At 33.2% G+C, this 25,565-nt stretch overlaps 2 protein-coding genes and 1 pseudogene across 4 annotated transcripts; 2 read left to right on the top strand and 1 right to left on the bottom strand.

Annotated features, from left to right (window-relative positions):
- On the top strand, positions 1 to 2,429 carry LOC132048712 (cytochrome b561 and DOMON domain-containing protein At3g25290-like; annotated as a pseudogene).
- A 7,747-nt stretch (positions 2,430 to 10,176) lies between these two features.
- LOC132047984 (ras-related protein RABA5b-like) lies at positions 10,177 to 13,172 on the bottom strand. The gene is made up of 2 exons (XM_059438966.1): positions 12,690 to 13,172; positions 10,177 to 10,748 (listed from the first exon to the last, which is right to left on the bottom strand). Exons 1-2 carry the CDS (start codon positions 13,021 to 13,023, stop codon positions 10,432 to 10,434), a joined length of 651 nt encoding a protein of 216 aa, XP_059294949.1. The 5' UTR covers positions 13,024 to 13,172; the 3' UTR covers positions 10,177 to 10,431.
- A 4,899-nt stretch (positions 13,173 to 18,071) lies between these two features.
- Positions 18,072 to 24,888, top strand: LOC132047763 (small ribosomal subunit protein bS1c). Of its 3 annotated transcripts, none has more exons than XM_059438840.1 (10): positions 18,072 to 18,338; positions 19,809 to 19,965; positions 20,432 to 20,493; positions 20,634 to 20,793; positions 20,908 to 21,028; positions 21,455 to 21,536; positions 21,640 to 21,743; positions 23,860 to 23,938; positions 24,026 to 24,076; positions 24,514 to 24,888. In XM_059438840.1, exons 1-10 carry the CDS (start codon positions 18,087 to 18,089, stop codon positions 24,595 to 24,597), a joined length of 1,152 nt encoding a protein of 383 aa, XP_059294823.1. In that variant the 5' UTR covers positions 18,072 to 18,086; the 3' UTR covers positions 24,598 to 24,888. The 3 variants fall into 3 exon arrangements, with proteins under 3 accessions (XP_059294823.1, XP_059294762.1, XP_059294875.1); XM_059438779.1 differs by having other exon boundaries at positions 19,806 to 19,965; XM_059438892.1 differs by having other exon boundaries at positions 18,199 to 18,338; positions 19,800 to 19,965.
- The last annotated feature ends 677 nt before the right edge of the window (positions 24,889 to 25,565 follow it).

The following is a 25,565-nucleotide window of genomic DNA, read 5'->3' as shown; positions in this document are numbered from 1 at the left end:
TTTGCTACTATACATAAGGCTACAAAATGCCTTTATGTTTTTTGCTATACTCTCTAAATTGTTCCATCAACATTATATCTCCCACTTGTAGTAGTTGGTGACCACAAATTCTCATCCCAACACACAAAATAAGAAGAAGAAAAAAGAACATTGAAATTCTTGTAATTTCAAGAACTTTAGACATGGGATTGTATCAATCCTGTTGTATTACAGTCCTATGTTTTATGTTCTTGCTTCTGAAACCTGAATTTTCGCATTCCATGTCATGCACATCACAGAAGTTCACCAAGAACAAATTGTATGAACATTGCAATGACTTGCCACATTTGAATTGTTACATCCATTGGAGTTACAATTCAAAAGATTCTTCTTTAAATTTAGCCTTTGTAGCTACTCCTACTAAGCCTGATGGCTGGATAGCATGGGGAATCAATCCAATTGGGACAGGAATGGTTGGTACACAAGCGTTGATCGCGTTTAAAAGTTCCAACAGTACCATAGTCGCGAAAACGTTCAAGTTGAACTCGTATAAGTCCATCGTGCCAGGGGAACTTGCATATCGCGTTTCGAATATGGAAGCTATGTATAGTAATGGGATGATGGTAATTTTTGCTAGTGTAAAATTACCAAAAGGAATGAGAGAATTGAATCAGGTTTGGCAAGTTGGAAGTTCAGTCTTGAATGGTACATTTCCAGGAATTCATGATTTTCAGCCTGAAAATCATGAATTCCAAGGGAAAACTTGATTTGATGAAAGGACAAAGTGCTAGCGATGGTCCTGACGATTCTATGCTCAAGAATCGAAATGTAAGTTTTTCAAGAAACACCCTTTTCATTTTTTTAAATAATGGTGGTGTCAAGATCCGCTGCTTAAGCCGCACCGCGACTATTTCGCCAGATACTAGTTACTTCCCATTATTGTAGTTATCTGGTAATTTTGTCCACCAATATGCTTAGATAAATAGGAAGAAATCACCTTGCGAGTTTTGTCTTAAATCACCCTGCGAGTTTTGTCTTTGTTGCTAGAATTTGAACTCTTGAGTCTCTTATGACTTTTGTCCCACTTCAACAACCACTAGGGTGTAAGCTACGTTGTTCAAATTCCAAAAAAAATGTTGCCGCACTAGTGTCGGATTTTCCAAAATTAGTCTCCAAAAATACACTAATTTTGGAAAATCCGACATGCACCACTCGACATTATTGAAGAGCCTGAGCAACATAGGTGCTGAGAAATTCCCATTTCATTTTGCTTGTTGATTAATTAGTTCATTTATCTTCTTCTTCTTTTTTTCTGATATTTGAATTTATGGTGAACAGATTCATGGAATTCTGAATGTTGTGAGTTGGGGAATTCTATTTCCAGTTGGAATTATGATTGCAAGGTATCTAAGAACATTTGTAGATCCAGTGTGGTTTTATGTTCATGTGGCTTGTCAATTATCATCTTATACTATTGGAGTTGCTGGCTGGGCCACTGGTCTAAAACTTGGAAGCCAATCCAAAGGAATTGTGTACACTGCTCATAGAGATTTTGGTATTACCTTGTTTTGTCTTGCAACTCTACAGGTATTTTCTTAAGTCTAAATCTTTAACTCCTTTACCTATAATTTCTTTAATTTAGAAGGACAATTTGGATTAAAGGGAGAATCTCTTTTTTATATTTTTATTTTTTTATTTTTTAGAGTTTAAGTTATATGCACCGTCAAATTGAAAGAAAATTCTACACTATCGGGTCATACAAATGATATTTATAGGTAAGGCGTAAATAAAAAGTGGATTGCTAATCTTAAATATAAGGCGAGTTTTGACCCCACTTGGGATACCCTCGGGTGCTGAGATTACTGTGTTTGTATTATACAAGATTGATGCCAAACTTTTTTCCCAATCATCCTCTTAAAATCGTAGGTGTTTGCACTATTTCTGAGGCCAAAGAAGGATCACAAGTACAGATTTTACTGGAATATGTATCACCATGGAGTTGGATATGGTGTACTTGTTCTAGGCATCATCAATGTTTTTAAGGGTCTTGAAATTTTGCAACCAGGAAGCAAATGGAAATTGGCTTATATTATTTTCCTATCAATTCTTGGAGGAATTGCTCTTATTTTAGAAGCAATTACTTGGACAATTGTACTCAAAAAGAAGCCTGGAAAATCAAATAACAAGCTTTATGATGGACAAAATGGAAGACAACAGACTCTCACTTCTTGAAGTTATTCTCTTGTTTTTTTTTTCTGTTCATATATATATATTTGTTTTCCTGTGGTTGGGCTGAGTATTATTTTTATTTTTTTTATTTTTGGTTGGGGCTGTATTCTATTTTGATATTTTCTTGTGTAGAAACCATGCTCTATGAGAGTAGCTTTTGTTGTCGTATTGCTCCCTTTATTTACTAAATAATATATATATAGATGCTGTTTTTTTTTCCTTTATGTTTGCTTGCCCTCACGGGCTGGTCAATGAGATTTACCCTCTTTTCATTGTTTATGTACTATTATCCATCAACATAAAAATGAAATTCTTTAGTTGCTTTACGATGCAATTTAATTTTAACAATTAAAATCTAAAGTGAGATTAATACATATCACTTAATATTCCACGCATTTCATCTATTATTAAGACCCGACTTAGACAAAAGATTAAAGAGAATTCGTATTAAAATCATCTGTAATTTTGTAGTAATTGCTACGCTGGGAATGTTAACACAAGGCTGGTTATTCATGAGCGAAAAATGAAACGGATTACTATAGACATATGAGAGACTTATTATTGCTTATTTTGAAAGGATTTGGGATCAGTTTCCATGTGAAAGAATGATTTTTTCAATCTTAGGGATTTTCTTTCTTCTCTCAAGATACTGGCTTAATCCACTCTATACTTTAATTTTTCTAGTATTATAACTTTCAACCACCCTCTCATTATTGTTTATATTAAAACAAAAAATAAAAGCAACAATAATAACAATAATATTTTAGTTCCAAACAAATTGGGGTCAATATGGTGAAATCCTTGCTTATATTTCATCACATTCGGATGTCGATGTAAGGACTAAGTTGGCATGTGGTTATATCTGTATTATAGGATTCGTTATGAATTGATAAGTTTTACGATGGTCACTACTATCACAATTCTCCTCCTTTATTCGAGTTTGGGACCGGCAATATGAGCAAGCTCTCACAGACGGAATTAAAATAAACAAAAAGCAAAAGCACAACAATTATTATACTTCATAGTAATACTTCCTAAGTTATAACCAAAAAAAAACACACACACACACACAATAGAGATCTTTTATAACGAAAACTTACTTTTGGTCTCAAGTATTTAATTACTGGAATATTTTTGGTCATTCAGCTTCAGCATCACTAATTAGAAATGTTAAAACTGAGGTTTCATCTACAGTTGTAATTACCCTTTCACATGTTTCCCGTTTCACCTAGTCTAAAACCTATTGGCACGGTAGTTCAGTCTTCTATTCTTGATGTACAACTTTAACGTAGGACAAAATGCACTAATTATGGACAACAATCACAACTTAAAAAAGAAAAGAGGAAAAATATTAAGTGTTAGGTTAAAGTCTCCTCTAACCTAACACGAAAGCTGTGTGCCATATATTAGGCTAACGCAAGACATAATTTGTTGTGATGCAGCTGTCAATGACAATATGGTCTTAATTACTTTTCACTTCCTTGATAATAGGAGAAAATGTTTACTTGTCAAGCTCACAGTTAATAGCTGGGTTTGATTAACCTAGGAACCTTAATTATATAATTTATTTTAGGTATAGATAAAGTGAAGAAATGATTATCGTTCCTTGCATGCAGAACAAGCAATGATTTCAGAAGCATTATTAGCAGAATAGCAGTAGTAATAGGAAGTATGGATTCGGGATACTAGTCCTCTTAAATTATTGGTTCTTTTTATCGGATGTACCCAAAGGGAAAAATTATTGAGTTTTACATTAATAGTAGTTTGGACATAGTTAATGACTTTTTAATAGAAATATAGGATTTGCACCGAAAGTACTGAATGTCTGAATTTGATTAAATCAATAATCGAAGTGCTAACTCCGTCCCTATATCCAGCAGTGCTTAACTTGGACTTTGAGCAAGTGCAATCTTAAATCAAATTTTCAAAAAAAAAAAAAAAAAAAAAAAATTGAAAAAAATCAAAAATTAAGGACGGACGAAATTCTAAACAACAAAAATCTATCGCCAATTTTATTGTTTGATGAATTGGTAATAGGTTATCAGGGTTGAAAAGAAGTCTCACGCTAAAATAATCCTCATTTAAAAATAGTGTAATCTAGAAAGATTTGGTCACGAGAAAAATATTTGTGGACCCGTCGTTGGTAACATAATGCAAGATCGCACAAGGTTAGTAAGTGAAATTAATTAACTTATTGGAGTTACACCTAATTAAAGTGGAATTAGTGACCACAAGAGAATAGTGTGAATTCCTAACTATAGATATATGAGTCACGGGATAATATTTGAGATCAAAAAGCAAGTTATTAAGTCTTATAGTTTAGTAATGTTAGTGAAAGTCTTCCCATTAGCAATTTAGCATGTGCTAGTCAGCTGGCGTGACTCCTATTGTTTTTCTTTACTTTAAAAAAAAAAGATTATCGAGTATAAAAGCTAATTTGACTTTAAAAAAAATAAAAAGAATTGGATTAAGTGACGGAAATGATGCTTCTACTAAATCACGTTTTAACTATGAAAAAGAGCCTATACAAATTGAGCTATGAATTTATTGAGCACAAATAGCCAATGTTAATTGTAATGGTTCAGGTTTAATTATCAATGTACTATTCTCTTTGATTCAATTTTTTGTGGCCTTCCAATATTGTTCCCTTGAGCTATAACCACCTGCCCCCACACCACCCCACCCCCCCCCCCCCCCTCCTCCAAAAGAATGTCTCCACTGTTGAAGTCTTAAATTCAGATTATATGATCCCTGAATTTTTCTCTTATTCGTGTAATTTGCGTAAAGTAAGTTTCATAACAAACTCTTTTTAAGAATCTAGAAATCTAGGGTTCTCACTGAGGTTGGTCTGATCACATTGTACAAATCTCTCATGCAATAGCCATCATAATTACAAATTCAGTTTTCAATCTAAATTTCTATGAAGAAAATTTTAGGTTTATGATAAGGATTGTGAAATTAGTTCCTGAAAATATAATCCGTTCAATCCATATTTAGTAATTCCATCTTTGATCCGGGCGAATTCAGTCAAAACCGCCCGTTTAACATCTCTACTTTATGGTATACAACCAACAAATGTCATGTTGTCACAATGAAAGTGCAAAAGTCTTGTTCACGTAGAAAGTGGTTAGTGGCCATTAACGAGTCATCTTAATACTTGGACATCAAAATTAGTGGATTTCACTTCCTTGAAACAACACATACCTGCGACCTTAGTCATAGACTCAGTAGTTAAACTTAACACCTGCCTACATACAACAAATATTAATGGGGCCCAAATTGCTTAATGATTAATGAAACCCGTCATTATGTATAGGAAAGGGACCCCAAATTCTTAATAATTAATCATTTTTTGTGCGGAGTGTCCTTCAAATGCACTGGTCTTTAATTTTTGTCCCTCAAATTGCTGGTCTTTAATTTTTACCTTTCACCTAAAACTCTTAGGTTCCGAGTTCGAATTTTCGCTCAGTCAAAAATTTTAAAAAAAATTCGCTAGGTAAAACTTGGATTCGCAAGGCAGAGTTTTGAAAGCAAAACTCTGCCTTAAGGTAGAGTTTGCTAAGGCATAGTTTGCCTGAAAAACTCTCCCTTTAGGCATAGTTTGCAGGCAAATTATGCCTGATGGGGCAGAGTTGCCTGCAAAACTCTCTCTTAAGGCAGAGTTTGCGAGTAACTCGCCCCATTAGGCATAATTTGCTTGCAAACTCTGCCTTAAGGGAGAGTTTTTCAGGCAAACAATGTCCGATGGGGCAGAGTTTGTAGGCAATATCTGCGTAGCAAATTTTTTTAAATTTTGTCTAAGTAGGGGTTTGAACCCGGAACCTTGAAATTTTAGACGAAGGCCAAAAGTTAAATACTTTCATTTTGATGGCCAAAAATTAAAGAACACCCCAAAATAAAGACATTACTGCGAATTGCCCACAATTAATTAAGCCATTAATTAACCCATGATTAATCTGTTTTTTTCTCTCTTTGGTCTTCTGTTACTCGTATGGTTTTTGAAGCATTAGAATTTAGAATTTAGAATTCGAAAAAAGGATGGCTGTGTGCACAATTTGTATTTTGTTTTGGAAATATTGAGGTAAATGCGGGCCTCTTTTGATAGCCCAGAAGCAACTGGGTTTAGCCGAAGCCCAAATGTGGTCATGTTGCACAATTTCCTTTAAAGGCACTGGTCTTAAATTAAATTATTTCTAAATATAGAAATGTATCATTCTTTTTAGAACATGCTAAAAAAAAAAGTATATCACATATAAGTTGGAATAGGTGGAGTGTTGTAAATAACATATAAAATTCTTTGGTATGAAAGTTGAATTTGGATATAGTTGTTATTATTTCTTTTTCAATGACTACTGGTTGTTTAAAAAGTAGAAGAATGTTTTAAGATGCTAACCCATGAAGAGGATCAGCTAATTGTCAAGGGAAATTAAAAAAAAAAAAAAAATCTATATATAATATAAAGCTAGGCATAGACAAGGTAATGTGGCACTTCTCTATGGCCACCATTCCTATTTATCTTTTTTTCTCCTTTTTTTTTTTTTTTGATATTTTTCTCTTATATTGCTCTCAAAATATTTGCTGAAAATTAAAATCACTCTATTAATAAGTCTATAATTGTCCACATTCATTGCCCAGTTAAAAGGGAAAGATATTTAAGAATATTAGCTAACCAAAACACTAACGTTGAGCATAAAAAGTCTATAGGTATCCTCCACTAATGCTTTGTTGATGCTAATAGTGACCAGTATATTACTATGCAATTATGTTTTCAGTTTCTAAAACCTTTCTTCAACAAGGCCTTTTAACTTTTTGATACTATATGAAGGAGAGTAATAGTAATCCTAGAAACTATATATACTATCATAAGATGAAATGTGTGTGAGTTTTTCTTTTCATCAGTACATCTGTATTTCAAAGTGGGGATAAATAGAGGAATACAATGCTACTATCAAAGAAACTAGAAAAAGTATAGTTCAACAACCAATGGTATCCCCCATATAGTTAGGCTTGGACCATCCATCAGAAAGGAGATATGATGTGTATGAGTTTATGACAGACCAACTAATGAGCAATGATATGATGACAGAAATAGCTATGAAGGATATAAGAATCCCTAATCTCTTGGATTCTCAATTTCTTACTTTTCCCCCTTTTTTGCTATGGCTGATTTGTGATGCATTTTTATTTTTTATTTTTTATTTTTTATTTTTAGTTTTCATTCAAGAGAAATGATTATTACAATCATTTTTTTTTTAATTTCTCATTATTATTTGTTTTCTTTATTCAAGTTCACGTAAATTACTTTAAATATATTCTTTCATATTTAACCTAAATATATTTAACCTACACATTTTTTTCTCTCGAAGAATTGTGTATATAAATTTTTTAAAGAGACATAATTAAAAAGATGTCCAATATAATTAGTAAAGTCAGACCTCTCTATAACGGCACCCTCATATAATAGCACCTCTCTATGACAGATAAATTTTTTAGGAACCGATTTTTTATGTTATATTTTACTTCTCTATAACAACATTTTACCTATAACAGTATCAACAAACTTTATAACAGTACGCTCTTTGTAAAATTACACCCCATATAACAGTTATCTTCTTTTTTTGGTAATATAATAATTAACCATATTTATAAAAATAGAATATCTTTGATTACCAATAATAAGTGTAGATATTTTGACTAAATATTTGATCATTTAATACACTATTTATGAGAAAAATATATCATATGAATATATATATTTTCAACATTAAACGATTTCCCTTCGTTATACAAAGTGTGATTAAGCATAAAATTGACAATTAAAAATGAAAAGTAGATTTTATGCATCTTTTTTTCCTATAACAGCAAAATATTATTTAAATTTCAATGTTATTATAAGTGTATTACGATATTCTCTATAAGTAGAACAATTTTAATTCAACGACGATCTTTGTTATAGAAAGATTTGACTGTATATACCAGTAGTTTTCTTTTATAACAATAATGATACTTATATTCTGCCATATTTAAATTTTCTTATATAATCTACCTATGAGTGATGATGACAGTTGGAATACATGTCTATGAATTTTATAAATCTTTCATTTGATGTTTACACAAGAATGCTTCGGAATGTGGTGGAGACCTGTTTCGAAATATTAATATATTCATATTTGCTACCACTTATTAAAAAAAAATCAAGGTAATAGATCAAAACATGCTAAGATTTATCTCATGAAATAACTTTAATTATCATACTTGAGAATAATTTACATATCAAACGTTGTTAGCATAGTTTAGTTGTAACAAAATTTTAATACGGGAAAGGGCCAAGATTACCCCTTACCTTTTGGAAATAGTTTATTTATACCCTTCGTTATACTATTGGGTCAATTGTGCCCTTGCCGTTATACCGTGGACCAAATATACCACTGAACTTTAGGAAATAGTTTATTTATACCCTTCGGTGATATCTTATTGGATCAATGCTTCTTACCGTTATCTTATGGACCAAATATATCTTAAGTTACACGGTCTGCCACGTGTCACAATCACAATGGCCCAACCCACTTCCTCCTATAATTACACCCAGATTAAATTAATCACCGGGTCCGACCCGTCACTTTACTTCACCGAACCCATTTTGTTTATTCCATTACAGGTTTCGTTTCTGTAAAATATGGTAGTATACAAAATGAAAACCCAATTCAACTCTCTAGAGACCTAAGACCAGCTTCCATTCATATTGAGTATTAATTATTTATCAAACTCTTTGGATAATTTTTTACTCCTTGAATATAAAATTGACTATCCAATTGAATAGTTTTGATCGATCAAATAGAAAAGATCGATTTCCTATTACTTTGGTAGTACAATTAGACATTTTGTCAGTACGAAATATGTTGTAGTCTTCGCTATAAATTTCAAAAATTTGATTCAAGTAACAAAGTATGCTCACCTTTTATGCTCATCTTTTACTTACTTTTTGTATTTTTCCTAAACCTAGACGGGATATATATTGAAGTGAAACTTATAACTCAAAGTGAAAATGAAAAAATAATTCAAATTAGTAAAACATTGGTCAAGATACATAAGTTTTTTATTTTTACTTTTTGACAAAAAATATAAAATTCAATGATGAAATTTTTTACGCATGCGCGAAGCGCGGACAACTTCACTAGTATAATAGATATATCAAGTCGCTGAATGTGTCACCAAATTGTTCCAAGTTTTAGGCCACATTATGCTAATTAATTATGAGTTTAAGTTAGTATGAGTTTTGTAAACTTGAAAATAGGATATGTTTTCATTAGTTAGCTTGCACTTCCCTTGCTTGCCCTTTGAGTTTTCAAAGTCAAGGTGTCTTTCCCTTTTCCCTTTTTCTGCCTTACCTCTTACTGAAGTGAAACAACTGACTGTTGTCTACCTTTGATTCTGTCTTCCGGGTGAAGGTCCTGCGGAGGTCTTTTTTAGTGATCAAAATTGATTAGGGACAGTGACCCATGATGAAAGGAGCTATTGACCTGAGTGGTTTTCTTGCTGCGACATGTAAAGATGACTTGATGTTCATCCAAGAATATGTCAGTTTCCCGAGGAAGATGACTTGACTTTAGTTTTGGGATACTTGCAACCTATTCTTTTTTTGGTATATTGCAACCTATTGGTGTATCTTTCTCGATATGCATATAATATGTATACACGTAATGTTCCTATATTTTTCTCTTATTATATATTTTCAGATTAAAATAAGGTGGGAGTTGATATATAGGGAGCTTAGAAGTCAAATACGAGCCGATAAAATGTACATAAATGCACAATTCAGACACGTTAACAAATTTCAAATATTATACTAAGATACATGTAGTGCTCTAGCACTCGGTATGTTCCTCCAACCACAATATTAAAAGTTAAAAAACAAGAAGAATAATTGCAACATAAAATGCATAATCTAACCTGTTAATACCTTCCAAGTAGAAATCTTGAAATACGGGTCGCCCGCTAGCATTCAATATGCGCCTCCATAAAAATATTTGCTCACAACTGGTGTTTACACCGAATCAAACAAGTATCCTTAAAGAGTTACAACTTAAAGTGAGAATGCATATCACTTAACCAGAGTTAAGAGACATTTATACGATTCACTGTGTTAGTGTATTGAATAAATACTGAAAAATCTCTTAATCTTGAGCCAACAGTACAAAATGTATAATCAGTTTAAGACATGGTTCATCTTGAGCAACAATTGCTCCAAGATCGATTAGATCCTTCTCCGTCATCTTTTACGAGGCTTACCCTGTTAATAGATAACTCAGCCTTGTAAGAATCCGAATTCAAGATCTTTCGGCTGACATTGCTGTAGATTTCACGGATGACAATCTCGAAAGCCTTATTAACATTTGTTGAATCTAATGCGGACGTCTCCATGAAGAACAATCCTTCTGCTTCTGCAAGCTTCGCCCCTTCTTCAATGCTAACATCCCTAATGTTGTCCAAATCACATTTGTTTCCTATCAACATCTTCGCGACTGTTGTATCACAATGAGCTGCATGGTTCATCAGATTCAAAAGCTTTGGTTATTCTGCTTGCCTCAGAAACATACATATTATGTAAAAGAGAATTAAAATGATGAGACAAAATGTTCCAGTCAAAGTAGAGTATGGAAAAATTCAATGTTAGCAAAATTCACTTGTCACTGAGTAATGACTACATTCCCTTATGGTCTTATATATAAAGTTCGTGCTGTCTTGAATTACTGCATCTACTTTTACAATATCAGATTAATCAGGAACTAAAAGTAGGAGTGAACATAAAAACAATCATAGCCGAGCCGATAGAAGATTAAGTTCTCGTTCTGTTTCTGGATGTCTCTTTATGGATTAGACTAAATTCATAACAAAAAATCTGACCTCCCGGACATGTTCAAGTGAAGATGCAGATGTAATACAATTAACTAACAATCGCTTGAAGCATCAGTTCAAAGTATAATCGCTAAATAGGCAAGCGAAGAAAGAACATGCTCCCTTTTTTGCGAAAATGGGGAAAAATGAAAAAAAAGAACATCTATCCAGGGAACAAAAATTGGAGAATAGTGGGCAAGTAAATCAGACTAGCGAAGCACCAAATTTTATGCCCATATTATGAGAACTTATGGATCTACATTAGTTGTGACAATAATTCGTTCTGGAGTTCTTAAATTAGGTGAGCGACAATTCTTGCCCCCATCTAACAGGACACCAAATGCTCGGAAACCAGATTCTACTTGCTCGGAGATGAAGACCCTCATGAAATTCTAGGTCTCATCTACCAATATGGCATTTACCAGGTCAACATTGACAAATTACAGAACAAAAAGCAATCTTTCAACCTAAGGTACACTTGAATACCACATTCACAGTTACATGCCAGTATCAATGATCAAAATTCAAAACTACAAGCAATAAGCAAATCCATTTATCATAATCTCTTAACAAAAGTTAAATTATATATTTTCACCAATATGTTACATTTCTAAGTCTCTTATTTCCCCTGTATAGCAGCAATGTAAAACTTTAGGAATAAAAAGAAAAGCTGCTTTTTACAATGGGATACTGCTAACTTCTGTTATTCTAGTTTTATATTCTTGATCTAAGGACTCAGAGACGCCTGTCAGTATCTTCCCACATTAAGAAACATTCCCCCCATACACATGCCCAAAAACTTTAAGTTTTCCCTTTATTAACACAAATACAAACATCCAACCCAATTGAAGACAACCAAAAAGAACAATCAAAACCAGTACAAAATTTACTTAGATCTGAAATTTATCACCTAAAGACCAAAAACCAAACACAAAGATTTACAATTAGTTACTTCTTCTATTCTATTTTACAGGACACTCCAAAGATTGAAACTTTTTTATATTAAGAAGCTCCCTAAATTCATTTAACAACATATTCGATAAGAATACAAAGACCACAAGATTTTAAAGACATTTTTTATGTGTCAAAAAAGTTTCTTTCTTTCCTAGCACCCAATGTTATAACCTACTAGTCAATGAACTGAATTGAGAATCACGAGATCTCAGATTCAAATTCCAGCAAAAACAAAAATATAGGTGATTTCTTCTTGTACGTTCAAGCCTCAATGGACAAAGTTACCCGATATCGATGAAATTAATCGAGATGCTCACAAGTTGATCCAAACACCACGATTATAACTACACCATTTGTTCTCACACATCTAGCACCCAATGTGGCCTAGTGGTCAATAAACTAGTTCGGGTTCAAATCCTAGCAGAGTCAAAAATATTACGCTATTTCTTCAAGCCTTAGTGTACAAAATTACCTAATATCTATGCTAGTGGTAGATAGCAAATACCTCATAAAATGACAAAATGGTCAAAAACGCACTTGAATTATCACTTTTTCGCGAGTTTCACATCCCAACTAAGGTAACGGTTATAAAAAGCAAAGGAAAAAAAAAATTGTGAATGAGAAAAACTTACTATTAAGCTCATCAAGCCACCTAGTAACACTTTCAAAAGTAGTCCTTCTTGAAATATCATAAACAAGTAATGCACCAAAAGCACCACGATAATAAGCAGAAGTAACAGCTCTAAACCTTTCTTGACCAGCAGTATCCCAAATCTGAGCTTTAACTTCTTTACCATTAATTTCAAGAACTTGGGTTTGAAATTCAACACCAATAGTTGCTTTTGAATGTAAATTAAACTCATCTCTAGCATATCTTGATAGTAAATTAGATTTACCAACTGCTGAGTCACCAATTATTACAATCTTGAAAAGGTACTCTTCAGTATCATCATCTGATGAATCCATTAGAAAAGAGCAGATTTGTTATTTGGGGCTATTTTTTGTAATTTTTTTTTTTTTTTTTTTTGGGATTTGGTATATTGAGAATTTTGAGAAAATGGAAGGAGAAAGATAATGAGTGGACCTTAGGTTATGTCATGTGTGTACTAATAAATTTTGAGACCTTGTGACAGGATACGCGCCGGTTTTTTCTCTTCCTATTTTTTTCCTTTTATGATTCACCGACAAAATGGTTATTCTTCTTTCGATTTTATACTCATCTGTCTCCACTTTCTTAGTATTAATTTATTTTAAAAAAGAATGTTATGATTTTTTATATTTAATACAGCAAGACCTCTCTATAACAGCACTCGTATATAATAAAATCTCTCTATAACAATCTCTCTATAACAGCTAAGTTTTTTTTAAACTGATTTTTTATATTATATTTTGCTTTCTCTATAATAGCATTTCACCTATAACAACAATAATCAAATTTATAACAGTACACTCTTTGTAAAATTACCTCATATAATAGCTATCTTTTTTTTTTTAGTAATATAATAATTAACCATCTTTATAAAAATAGAATATATATGATTACCAATAATAAAAGTAGAGAATTTGACCAAATATTTGATCATTTAATACGCTATTTATGACTAAAAATATCATATGAATATATATTTTTTCATCATTAAATGATTTTCCTTCGTTATACAAAGTGTGATTAAGTTTAGAATTTGAAAATTAAATACATAAAAATTAGATTTTATGCATCTATTTTGCCTATAACAACGAAGTATTATTTAAATGTCAATGTTGTTATAGGTGTATAACAGCGATTCTCTATAACAGTTGAAAATTTTCGAACCCAACAGTGCTGTTATAGAGAGATTTGACTTTACTCCCTCCGTCCCCATATAAGAACCTATTTGATCACAAGAATTTTTTACTTTTTTTTTTTTTGAATTTTTTTACTTTATCTAAAAATCAACGTGCCGTGAAAAATTCCAAATACAATTTTTGAAAAACAGCTAAAATCCTATTTTCAATTTTTTTTTCCACTTGTTTCTTTTTCAGTACATTCAAACAACCGAATAGTCTTTGCAAGAACTATAACCAAATACAACTCTAACTTCAACTCCAACTTTAAATTTCAAATAAAGTGAAAAATATTTTATTCACATGGTCAACCGTTACTAAGGCCTCATTTGTTTTCATTAAATTTAAGACGTTTGAATCTGAATGCACATTTGAGATGTTGTCTCGTATCTGAACATTGAATGATTAAGATTATTTATTTTTCAACATCTGAATGTGCATAACGTATTTTTTTAAAACATAATAAATATACATTCAAATAAAAAAGTATCTATATATTTGAAAATAAATACAAATTTAATAAAATAAAAATATTATTTGATAAAAAATAAAAAATTTATGTTAGCTATTAATATGGCGGAGATGCTTTGTAGTAGTGATGGGTGGTGGTGGGTGGGTGTGGGGGTTGGTAGGTGGCGATGGGAGGTTTGTGGTGGTGGGCGGTGGTGGTGCCGTGGATCTGGGGATAAGGGTGGTTGGGGTAAGGTAGGTGGGTAGTGGGGAGTAAGGTCGGGTTGGGGGTTGGGTGGTGGTGGTGGTAGTGAGTGGGGGTAGGATTTGGGGTGGGTGGCGCGGAGTTGGTATGAGGGTGAGGTAGTGGAAGGTTGGGGTGGGAACAGGGGGTGGGGAGAGGCTGGTGTTAAAAAATATTTATATTAAGACTTTGTTCAAAATCTTAATGATTAAAATCTATTCAGACCAAATAAGTGTTTTGATCTAAATACAAACAAATGCATTTAATGACCTAAGGTCTGAACTATTCAAATTCAGACCTCCATTAAGTGCAAACAAATATGGCTGAAGTGTTTTAGTTTGACTTGACACGAAATTTAAAAAATAAAGAGGGGGATTTTGAATCTTGTGCTCCTAAATTAAATATGTGCATAATGTACTAAAAAGTAAATGTCCATTAAATTTTGTGGTTATAAACTTACTATGTATAATTTTTAAATTGTAAATTTACTAAATATAGAAAGATACACTTTTTTTGAACATACCAAAAAGAAAAATAAGACACTAAAATTAAAACGGAGGGAGTATTGTAATAAATCAACAGTTCAATAACAAGTGCAGTTACTTCGAAGAGCAAATTATGATCATTCCCAAGTTAAAATGGTTATAATTGAAGCGTGCCGTTTCAAACACGCGCGCAAAAGCATGTACTCATCAATAAAAAGGCGAAGTGGCGAACCACACTACAGACTCTCTTTTTTATCATCACGACTTGAGAACAAATATTTCACCTTTTGTACTTTGTGTTTGGATTAATTTTTTAAAAGTAGCTTATAAGTTAAAAGTCATAAATTAGGAAAATCTAATTTTTAATTTAGTTTTATACCTTTTTATCTAATAAAAGTAAGTGCCTAAAAATACTTTTATCTTTCCAAAATACAACAAAAAGTAAAAAAGAGCTTTAAAAACCAATAAGCATTTGAGATAAGTCAATTCAAACACCTTCTTTGTTTAGAACTAACTTTGTTGCTAGCAGTGTTTTCAGAGGCGAGTCTCGGGGCGTCCCAAAAACGCTCCGGGGCGCAAATGAAAGGCGTAAATCCATAGAACGTACGCTCTAGAATTTGGGCCGTAAGTCCTGGACGCAAAAGTGTAAGCACCGGGCGTAAAGACGTATGCCAGGCATTAAATTTGATTTTTATTGTTTTAAAAGTATTTTTGCTAGAAATTATGATTTTTATTATTGGTATAATGATATTTATACTTTAAGTTATCCTGTTTTCATATTATAGTGATTTTTCCTAAAATATATATATAAAGAAAGCAATTCTCATAGAAAATAACACTGTCATAGATAGTTTTTTTAGGTGATTATGCTTGAAATTGATATGATAGGGATTTTGTAATACTATGTTCCTTAAGCATCTTTATTAATTTTTTGTCATTGCTCTTACACTTTTTGCCCTTTTCCTTCTTTGAATATATAAAAATAAAAACCAGTGCAAATATTAGTTGAGGGTGAGTGCAAATATTAGTTGAGGGTGAGGCCTAATAGATCCGGAGATTAATGATGAAAGTGAATGAAGATTTCATTTTAAAGATTATCTAGGCTATTATCATTTTTGTGTTATTACCTTTCTCAAATAATATTTATAATAAATTTTTAAATATTTTTGGCGATTTATTTGTAGAATTTTAATGCACACTTTACTTTTGCTTATTTTTTGGTTATAAAATTATAATATTGAAAATATATGAGAGATACACCCTGTAGATCCATGGGACTTACGACCCGTGTCTCGGGGCTTACACCTCGCCCCGTGCTATGTAAAACGCCTCTTGCCTCTTAAAACATTGCTGCCTAGCAATCTACTTATTCTCTACCACTACTTCTTTCACATTTTTCCTTTTCTGAGATTAAATAAGAAAATTTTGTACCTTTTTTATATGCACCTGATCATTTTAAGACATTATAACTCTATTTCATAGACAATAAAATTCGTTAAATTTTTCTGACACACTTTGGAAATTGATAGTTGTGAGTATGAACGAACACCTTCCTATTTAAAGTTCGTTTGGTTATCGGGATTAAAAATACTAATATTCTTGATATAAAATTTGGAAATACGTCTCTCTAGTGTTTGACTATGAGATTATAAGCTAACATCGTTATGTCAAAATCTTGATATTTATCTCATAGTGAATAATTCTGGAATTATAATCTGTGTATAACTTTGTTACTAACTAAACGACCACGAATACTAAGAGTAAAGATTTTAAGATGCCAACCTTAAGTTCATGCCACAATCAAAATTACGTAGAATAAAAGTAAAGATTTTAAGACGTGTTTTTTCACTTAGCACATTAAGCGTGTGTATCACACACACTTTATATTTTTCATTGATTATCAAAAAGTGTTTAATAGGTACAAATTTTAGCGGGTGTAGGTGTTCAAATCGGAACAAGCCTAAATTAAGGTGTCTAAATGAATTCTGTGGATAATTTTAAGGTCCGTCAATGATTTAAGCCTAAAAGTTTCGTGTTTATAAGAGAACTATAAAGGAATTAATGTTGTAATTGATCCGAGCAAATAACCGGAAGATAACGGAAAGATGATCTAATTGAATCTGATTGATTGATTTGGATTGGAGTATCTCCACTACTTTACAATTTTTTTTTTTTTTGTAGAAACTTTACAAAATGTGTTATATTGCATAATAAGGTCGTTAACATACTTAATTCAATCTTTGAAGAAGTGTTCTCAATGCCAAATTACGAGAAAAGGCTGTATTCAGATTCATTAATCAATTAATAGTATTTAAATAGAGAAATAAACTTAATTTTTTCTATGGAAAACTTTAATCAAGTATCTATTTTTATTTAGTTAAACTTTAAAAACATAAAATTAAAATATATATTAAGGTTCTTAATCAATATAAATATAGTCAAACTAAAAAGGAAAAAAAGGAGAAGATAATTGCATTTATACTTGAGATATATATGCATTATAAAATTAATGAGAGATAAGAATAAACATAAATTCTTTGTAAGAATATTTTGTCTTAAATTTTTAGTTTGAAATTAACAACAAAAATATCGCTTGTGCCTCAAAAACTTTTGGTTTGTTACCAAACACCTAAAATCTCTAAAAAGTACAGTAATTTTGTTTATAAAAAAAGGTGAGCTTCCCGCCAAAATTGCTGTAAATCTGTTATGTTAAGTATACTTTTTTTTTGACAGTTATGTTTAAGTATACTTAGACTTTTAATATATTTTATTTCTTAACAAGTGATTGACAATAAATTATCCATAACTAGGAAAAGATAGATTATAGACCCACAAAAAGGCCCAACAGGATGACACATGGATGATCCAAAACATCTCAAAACAAATGTGTTCTTCTTCTTCACACGTCACTCACTCTACCCAAATCCACACATCCTAAACCATGAAAGAACCTTCCATTTTTCACTAGTAACACTCTCAAAATCCCATCTTTTTGTTCTCTTCCCAATTCTTGATTCTTCATATCAATGGCTTCTGTTACAATGGGCATAGTTTCACAGTTATTTACAAGTGATTATGCTACTTCAACTCATCAGTTTTGTTGTTTTTCAGCTAATTCAAGCCCATTACATATGAACTTCCCAAGGAAAAGTTGTTTGTTGAAAAGGGGTTCTTTGTTAAGCACTAGAGTTTCAGTTTCTACAACTGGTAATAATGCTAAGATTGATGGAGTTGATGATCAGTTGTCTTTGTCCCCTGATGAGATCAAACCAGCTCGTGTGAGTTAGACTCTTTATTCATATTTGCTTTGTTTCCCATTTTGCTTCTAAATGGGTATTTGGTCTCCTTATATGATCTTGTGCAAGTTTGAACTGTCTAGCTAGCTTTTGGGCTTGAATTAGATGCAAGGTTCAATTTTGTTATCATGTATCAGAGTCAGGCCCATCCCAATTCTCTCGGTTTACTTGATGTTAGGCCCCTATCCTATATTATCCAACAACAACAACATACCTAGTGTAATCACACAAGTAGGGTCTGGGGAGAGTGGACTAGAGTGTACGTAAACCATACCGCTGCCTTGAGAGGTAGAGAGGCTATTTCCAATAGACCCTCTGGCTCAAGAAAAAAGCAATCTTAGGCGTGCGAGGTGTTGAGTTCCCAATCGGTTGTGGGTTGAATATTTAGCCTCCTTATGTGATCTTGAACAATTTTCACCTCATAGACTAGTTAGGCTCAAGGTTCATTTTTTCGGGTTGTCTTTTTCTAGGCTAGTAAGAAAAATGAGGAAATTAAGAATCTTTAAATTGAAATGAATTTTGAAAATTGAAGTCTTGGAACCTAGGATGAAAAATAACTAAGCAACCCCATTTCATATTGGTAGTTAAATTGTTAAAGGGCACTCACATTCGATTTTTTATTGTTTTCTCCACTATGATGCTCTGATGAGCAACACCATTTCATCACCTTGAGTGGTTGAATAATCATGTTTTATCTGAATAGCTGTCTGAGGTGCTTAAAGTTTACTTTGTTAATAATATAGACATCTAATGAATTGAAAGTGGGAGAAGAGTCGTAGACATAGCTGAATTTTAGAAAATATATGGACTTTGAACCACAATTGGATAAAGCTGAATTACAGTTAAGACTTTAGTAACTAGTTAAAAGTCTCAGCATGTTGAATCTAAGGAACTTTTTGAAATCACGATTTAGATAAAGTTTTGTTGGTAATGCGATAGATATATCCAAGTAGTGTTGTTTAGGACGTGATTATGGCCGCAGTACCATATTACTTATGCGAAAACGTATTGGCAAATTCAGTTTGATCAAGCGAGATCCTGGTACTCCCTCCGTTTCAATTTGGTCGTCTTGTTTCCCATTTTTAGTCTGTTTCAAGAAGAATGCCACTTTCTATACTAAGTATTTTACCCCCCAACATCCTACATGGCATATTTAAGACCACGAGATTTTAACAGCATTTTGGTACATTACATACCTCTTTTAGTTTAAGATCACTAGATTCAAAAGTCTTCTTTATTTTCTTAAACTCAAACTAAGACAAACAAATTGAAACGGAAGGAGTATATGTTATGTCTATAATGAATATGTTTGAAAGATATTAGTTGGATTTCTTGTTATGTTGTTGTCTGACATGATTCAGTACTATAGATTACCTTGTTCTGTACTTCCCTTGATTATTGTGGTTTGAAGCGTATGTAATGTACTACTCCTTTACTACAAAGAATTAGAAGTCTGCTGATTGGAAAGCAGCAATGACATACCGCGAGAGGGGACTGATATACGAGGGCAAGGTTGAAGGCTTCAACGGCGGTGGTTTGCTGATTCGATTTTATTCTCTTGTGGGTTTTCTGCCCTTTCCACAGATGAGCCCTTATCACTGTTGTAAAGGTACTACTTCCTCCATCTCAATTTATGTGACACTCTCTCCTTTTTAAACAGTCCCAAAAAGAATGACACCTTTCTATATTTAATAACAATTTAACTTTAAACTTCCCATTTGACCCTTAATGAGATGATTTATAGCCATACAAACATTTACGGCTTATATTAGACCACAAATTTCAAATGTCTTCTGCTTATTCTTAAACTCTGCGCCCAGTCAAACACCTTCACATGAATTGCGATGGAGGGAGTAAGTTCTTTTATAGCTTATTTTATGCTTCAAATCATCTTTTTGAAAATGGTTGGTATACACAGAGAGATGAGATGTACTTAGTTGCAGAAGAAGAATATTATCGATTCTTGATTTTTCCTTTCTGAGTTTCATAGGTTGATCTAGCTATCACACGTTTCCACACAAAAGTAATGGTGAATCCTTACTGAGGTTTTGTCTCTTTCTTATTAACCTATGTAGAACCACAGAAGACAATTCAAGAGATTGCGAGGGACTTGACCGGTTCTGTCCTCTCTGTGAAGGTACTGATCTTCATCACTTCTTCTATTCTTGAACATTTTCTTATCTACATTACGCACATTCCCATTCATTGATGAATTAGATGCCACATTTACTTTCTTTTATGATCCGAACATCAGTTAACGTTCGAGGCTACTGTCAGGTAATCCAAGCTGATGAGGACAAAAGAAGATTGATATTCTCTGAAAAGGAAGCAAGCTGGTTAAAGTTTTCTAATAAAATAAATGTAGGCGACACTTTTCAAGCGAAGGTCGGTTCCGTTGAGGATTATGGTGCTTTCATTCATCTGCGCTTCCCAGATGGTACTTTTTTTAAGAGACCTACACTTGCCAGTTTGGTCGTGTTTTAACCCTGACTACTCGGGGGGTACTTATGTTGATCTTGGTGTCAAATTCTTGTTTTATCATGTGATGCAGGATCTTATCACCTTACTGGGCTTGTCCACGTCTCAGAAGTGTCTTGGGATTTAGTTCATGATGTGAGAGACATCCTTACAGAAGGAGATGATGTGAGGGTCAAAATCATAAATATTGACAGGTATTTTCACACTCTCTAGTTTTGTGATTCATCGAAATAATTTTATATTTAACTATGATAAACTGGCTACCAAATGTTTTTTATATTTTTTTACAAAGCTAAGGAATTGGGAGGCAGAGACTACTCCATTTGCACAAGTTGTGAATCTAGAATATTGTAGTCTTTTACAGTGAAATAAGTTGGGACAAAATTGTCAATAACAGATTACCTAGAGTAATAGGTAAAAGGAATTTCCACCCGAGATTGAATAGTTGGTCCATTCTCAAACTAAGTAAAGTCCATCTTATTGCAATAGGAATAAACAAAAAACAAATAGTTTGTGATGAATTATAAGCCAGTATGATTTTTTTATATCTTTATATTTGTTTCTACTTTCATCTTTTCACCCGGGCTCTTTCAGTTCCATAATAAATGAACATGTTGCAGGGAAAAATCTAGGATTACCTTGTCAATTAAACAATTGGAGGAAGATCCCTTGCTGGAAACTCTGGACAAAGTAATTCATAAGGTGAGCTGTGCAAATTATCTGAATTCGGATTTGACGCCTTCATGAAACCTAAATCTTGCTTTAGCTGCATAATACTGTTACTGATGAATGCCACGCTTTGCAGGATTCATCTGTCCATACTAATTCCTTGGATTCAAACGGCAGCTCGGTTATCGAGCCTCTTCCCGGGCTTGAAACAATAATCGAGGAACTACTACAAGAAGACGGGTATGATTGAAGTTTAAATTTTGACATGAAGTCTTTCATTAGGCTATTATATGAAGCTTTCATTAGACCTATTTGCTTGCATAATTTTCTGTTCATTATATATTACAAATTGTCTCCTTCCGTACTTGACCGCTATAGCTTTATCATTTCTCCGAACCATACAACAACAGCAACAACTACTATGCCTCAGTCCCAACTAAACTGGGTGGGCTATATGAATCCTCATTTCTTCATTTAAGCACATATCATATCATCAATATAATAAATAAAACGGAAAAGGGCCAAATATACCCCTGTACTATTGGAAAAGGGCCAAATATACCCCCCGTTATACTTTGGGTCCAACTATACCCCTACTGTTATACTATTGGTTCAAATATACCCTTCCTCTGTTAAAGTTGTCCAAGGTGGACATACCATCTTACGTGGCAGTAATATTAGATGAGGTGGATGTCACGTGGCATCGCCACCTCAACACCCCTAACCCATTTTACATCTACCCTCTTCCACCACTAAAATTTCGTTCCCCTCCACCACCATTACCTCCATAATTATCTTGCTTTCTTGTTTTCTTTGTACTGACTTATGTTACGTTTTCATTGTTCAATTTCAAATTACACCGTTCAACCATTTGAGTCTTTCCTATCTGGTGATTTATTTGATCTTTTTTTCTTTATGGAATTCCTTTCTGATGATCTAAGCACTGAGAAAAATTGGATCTTTCGTTGGTTTTCTTCTTCAATTTGGAAAAGTTTGCATCTTTTTTAGTAAGTTTTGGTGTTATATGGAATATCATATGAGTAGTAATTCTTGTTCTTGTTCCTCTTGTATGTTTACTTTAATTCCAATAGTTTGCCTGTGTACTTTAATGGGAAAAGGGTCAAAAATACCCCTCTACTTTGGAAAAAGGGCTAAAAATATCCTCCGAACATTTTGGGTCAAAAATACCTACCGTCATGAAGTTTTCAAATATACCCTTGACGGAAATTATAGAAATAATCCGAAATCATTCTTTAAACTTGACTCCATCATTTAAACCCTTGACAAATAATAACCCATAGATCCCTTTATTCCCCAATACGTAAGTATGAAGCTTGAGAGAATCGGGGGGGAATAATGGGATCTTATGGGAGTCGGGTTTAAATGATAAATGAGCGGGTTTAAATAATGATTTCTGTTATTTGGCGGATAATTTCCATCAACAGGGGTATATTTGAAAACTTTAAGGACGAGAGGGGTATTTTTGACCCAAAATAAATTTGGAGGATATTTTTAGCCCTTTTTCCAAATAAAGAGGGGTATTTTCGACCCTTTTCCCTACTTTAATTCCAAGAGTTTGCCTCCGTAAAAGCTTTAGACAGAAGCAAAGCTTTTCATTTCCTTTTCTTGGCGATTAGTTATACAGTTGCGGGGAGATGGATGGAGAGTAAAGCCCCATCAAATGCTTTATTTTGGAATAGTTTGGAGTCGTGTGCTTCCTTTACTTTTCACTTGTGATGCACTCACTCTATGCGGTTGACTTCTTGGCAATTGATAAATACCGTTCATCGTGCTTATGGACTAGTTGATCGGCGGTAATGGTGACAATGGGTGGAAGGGAAGGAAATTTTAGTAGTGGAAAAGGAAAGGTATAAAATGGGTTAGGGGTGTTGAGGTGGCAATGCCACGTGGCATCCGCCTTATCTAATGTCACTGCCACGTAAGATGGTATGTCCACCTTGGACAACTTTAACGGAGAAAGGGTATATTTGAACCAATAGTATAACGGTAGGGGTATATTTGGACCCAAAGTATAATGAGGGGTATATTTAACCCTTTTCTAATAGTACAGGGGTATATTTGGCCCTTTTCCGTAAATAAAATAAAAGGGAAAAATACGTTAAAAACAACCATAGATGTAATTCGCTAAACCCATAGGTTATCTAGGAGTAACCCTCATGAAGCTTCGTTGAAAACACATTTTGCTTAAATTGCCATATATTTTGTGTCCTCATTCTTTCGCTTCATTGTATGTTCCATTATCTGCACAAATGAAGAACATCGAACACTTATACAAGGCAATTTTCTGGTAACTTGATTATTGAAATCTAACAAGTTTTGTTCTTTTGTTCAATAGAATATACGACATAATAATCAGTCGACAAGGATTTGAGAAGCGAGTCGTTTCACAGGATTTACAGCTTTGGTTGTCGAATGTAAGTTGTCTCAAACATAAACCATATGCGATTAACAGTATTTATGCACAATAAATTTCAAATCTTTTCTGTTATGGCATCTCACAGGCACCAGCTACAGGAGATCAGTTTACTCTACTTGCTCGGGCTGGAAGACAGGTATCTTCTTTCATCTCATGTATTCCCCCTAGGGGTGTCAATGGGCTAGTCAAAATGGGCTGAGTTAATAAATTGACCCGCCCAAAAGTTGCTTGGGCTGGAATGAGCTAAAGAGTAGGTCATAACCCAACCGCCTAATTCTGACTATATTTTAATTCTTTGTTTGTTCTTTAAATTTTAATTCTTTGTTCTTTTATAATTTTTAGTTCCTTATAAAACTATTTTTGAAAATGTTTTGACAAGATCATCAATTTTGGCTACATATCAGCCAATCTATTGATGGGCTGAAATGCGCTGAGCTAATAAATGGGCGGATCAAATGACCAGCCCAAACTTGGGTGGTTGGGCGAGTCATGATTTCATGGGCTAATTTTGTATTCCCCCTTCTACAATCCATGCCTCGTTTTGCAAATCTGAAATGAATTGCTAATGATCAGGTGCAAGAAATACAACTGACAACATCACTTGATCAAGAAGGAATAAAAAGGGCTCTGCAACGGGTCCTAGAACGTGTACCATGAGTTGTATCTAAGAGCTCTAGGATTACAGCAAAACATGTACAACTAAAGTTAACGGGAGAAGCTCACACTGTCCGTTATTTCAAGTTGTGCCGGCATTGTACAGAACAGTAAAAATCACTTCAAAAAGATGTATAAGCAAACACGTTCGGAACCAAATTTGTTCAGATATAGTTCCCAGAAGCTAAGGGACCTACGAGCTACCCTTGTGTTAATAGACGTGATAACATGAACTCATGCAATTTCTTGGAATAATGCTACCTATATTAAAGTTGATCAGTTATTTTTGCTGCATTTTTCCTTCTTTGTTTCCAGAAAATGTAACTGTTTTGTTGCTAATCTTCAATTTGCTCAAGTTCGAGTTTTCTTATTACGCAAGTAGTATAGATATTGATTTTGACTCACAGTACTTTTCTTTTATTTACTCTCAAACATGAGCTTCTTAGTTCATTCATACAAGAAGTTGTTTACTTTGTGGTTTGCCCTTGCTAGAACGATCTTTATTTTTACTATAGTCATTAATTGCCTAAATTTTTGAAGTGTCCGAACAACATAGCTAACAAGACAGAGAAACTGAGTTGTCACCAAAATCTTGAATATCCCAAAGAACGCACTGAAAGATTTCATATTTTTTGAGACACACTTGAATAAGATTATATATTAACAATCTCCTTTTCTCTACATTACAATCTATATATCTCTCGTTATGTTATCTATTGTTTTTATAACCACTTTTAATGTTCGCATTAATTCAAATGCAAAGCGTTAAACTAGAGAATTAAATGGACTGATCAGATTTTCTTTGACAAAAAGAGAACTTGTACCAAACATCCTAAAGGACCCATGAATATGCAAACAAAGCCACAAATATACAGATGTGGAAAACCACTAAAGCTGAAAATCAAAGAGGCAAAACTGCTGCATTATTATTCCCTATAAGAGCTACTACTGCTGTCTGTAATCTACACATT

This window comes from Lycium ferocissimum, chromosome 1 (assembly GCF_029784015.1).
Source record: "Lycium ferocissimum isolate CSIRO_LF1 chromosome 1, AGI_CSIRO_Lferr_CH_V1, whole genome shotgun sequence".
In the NCBI taxonomy this organism is placed as follows: Eukaryota; Viridiplantae; Streptophyta; class Magnoliopsida; order Solanales; family Solanaceae; genus Lycium; species Lycium ferocissimum.
Note: the sequence above shows the minus strand (reverse complement) of the source record. Positions and strands in the feature narration are given on the sequence as shown.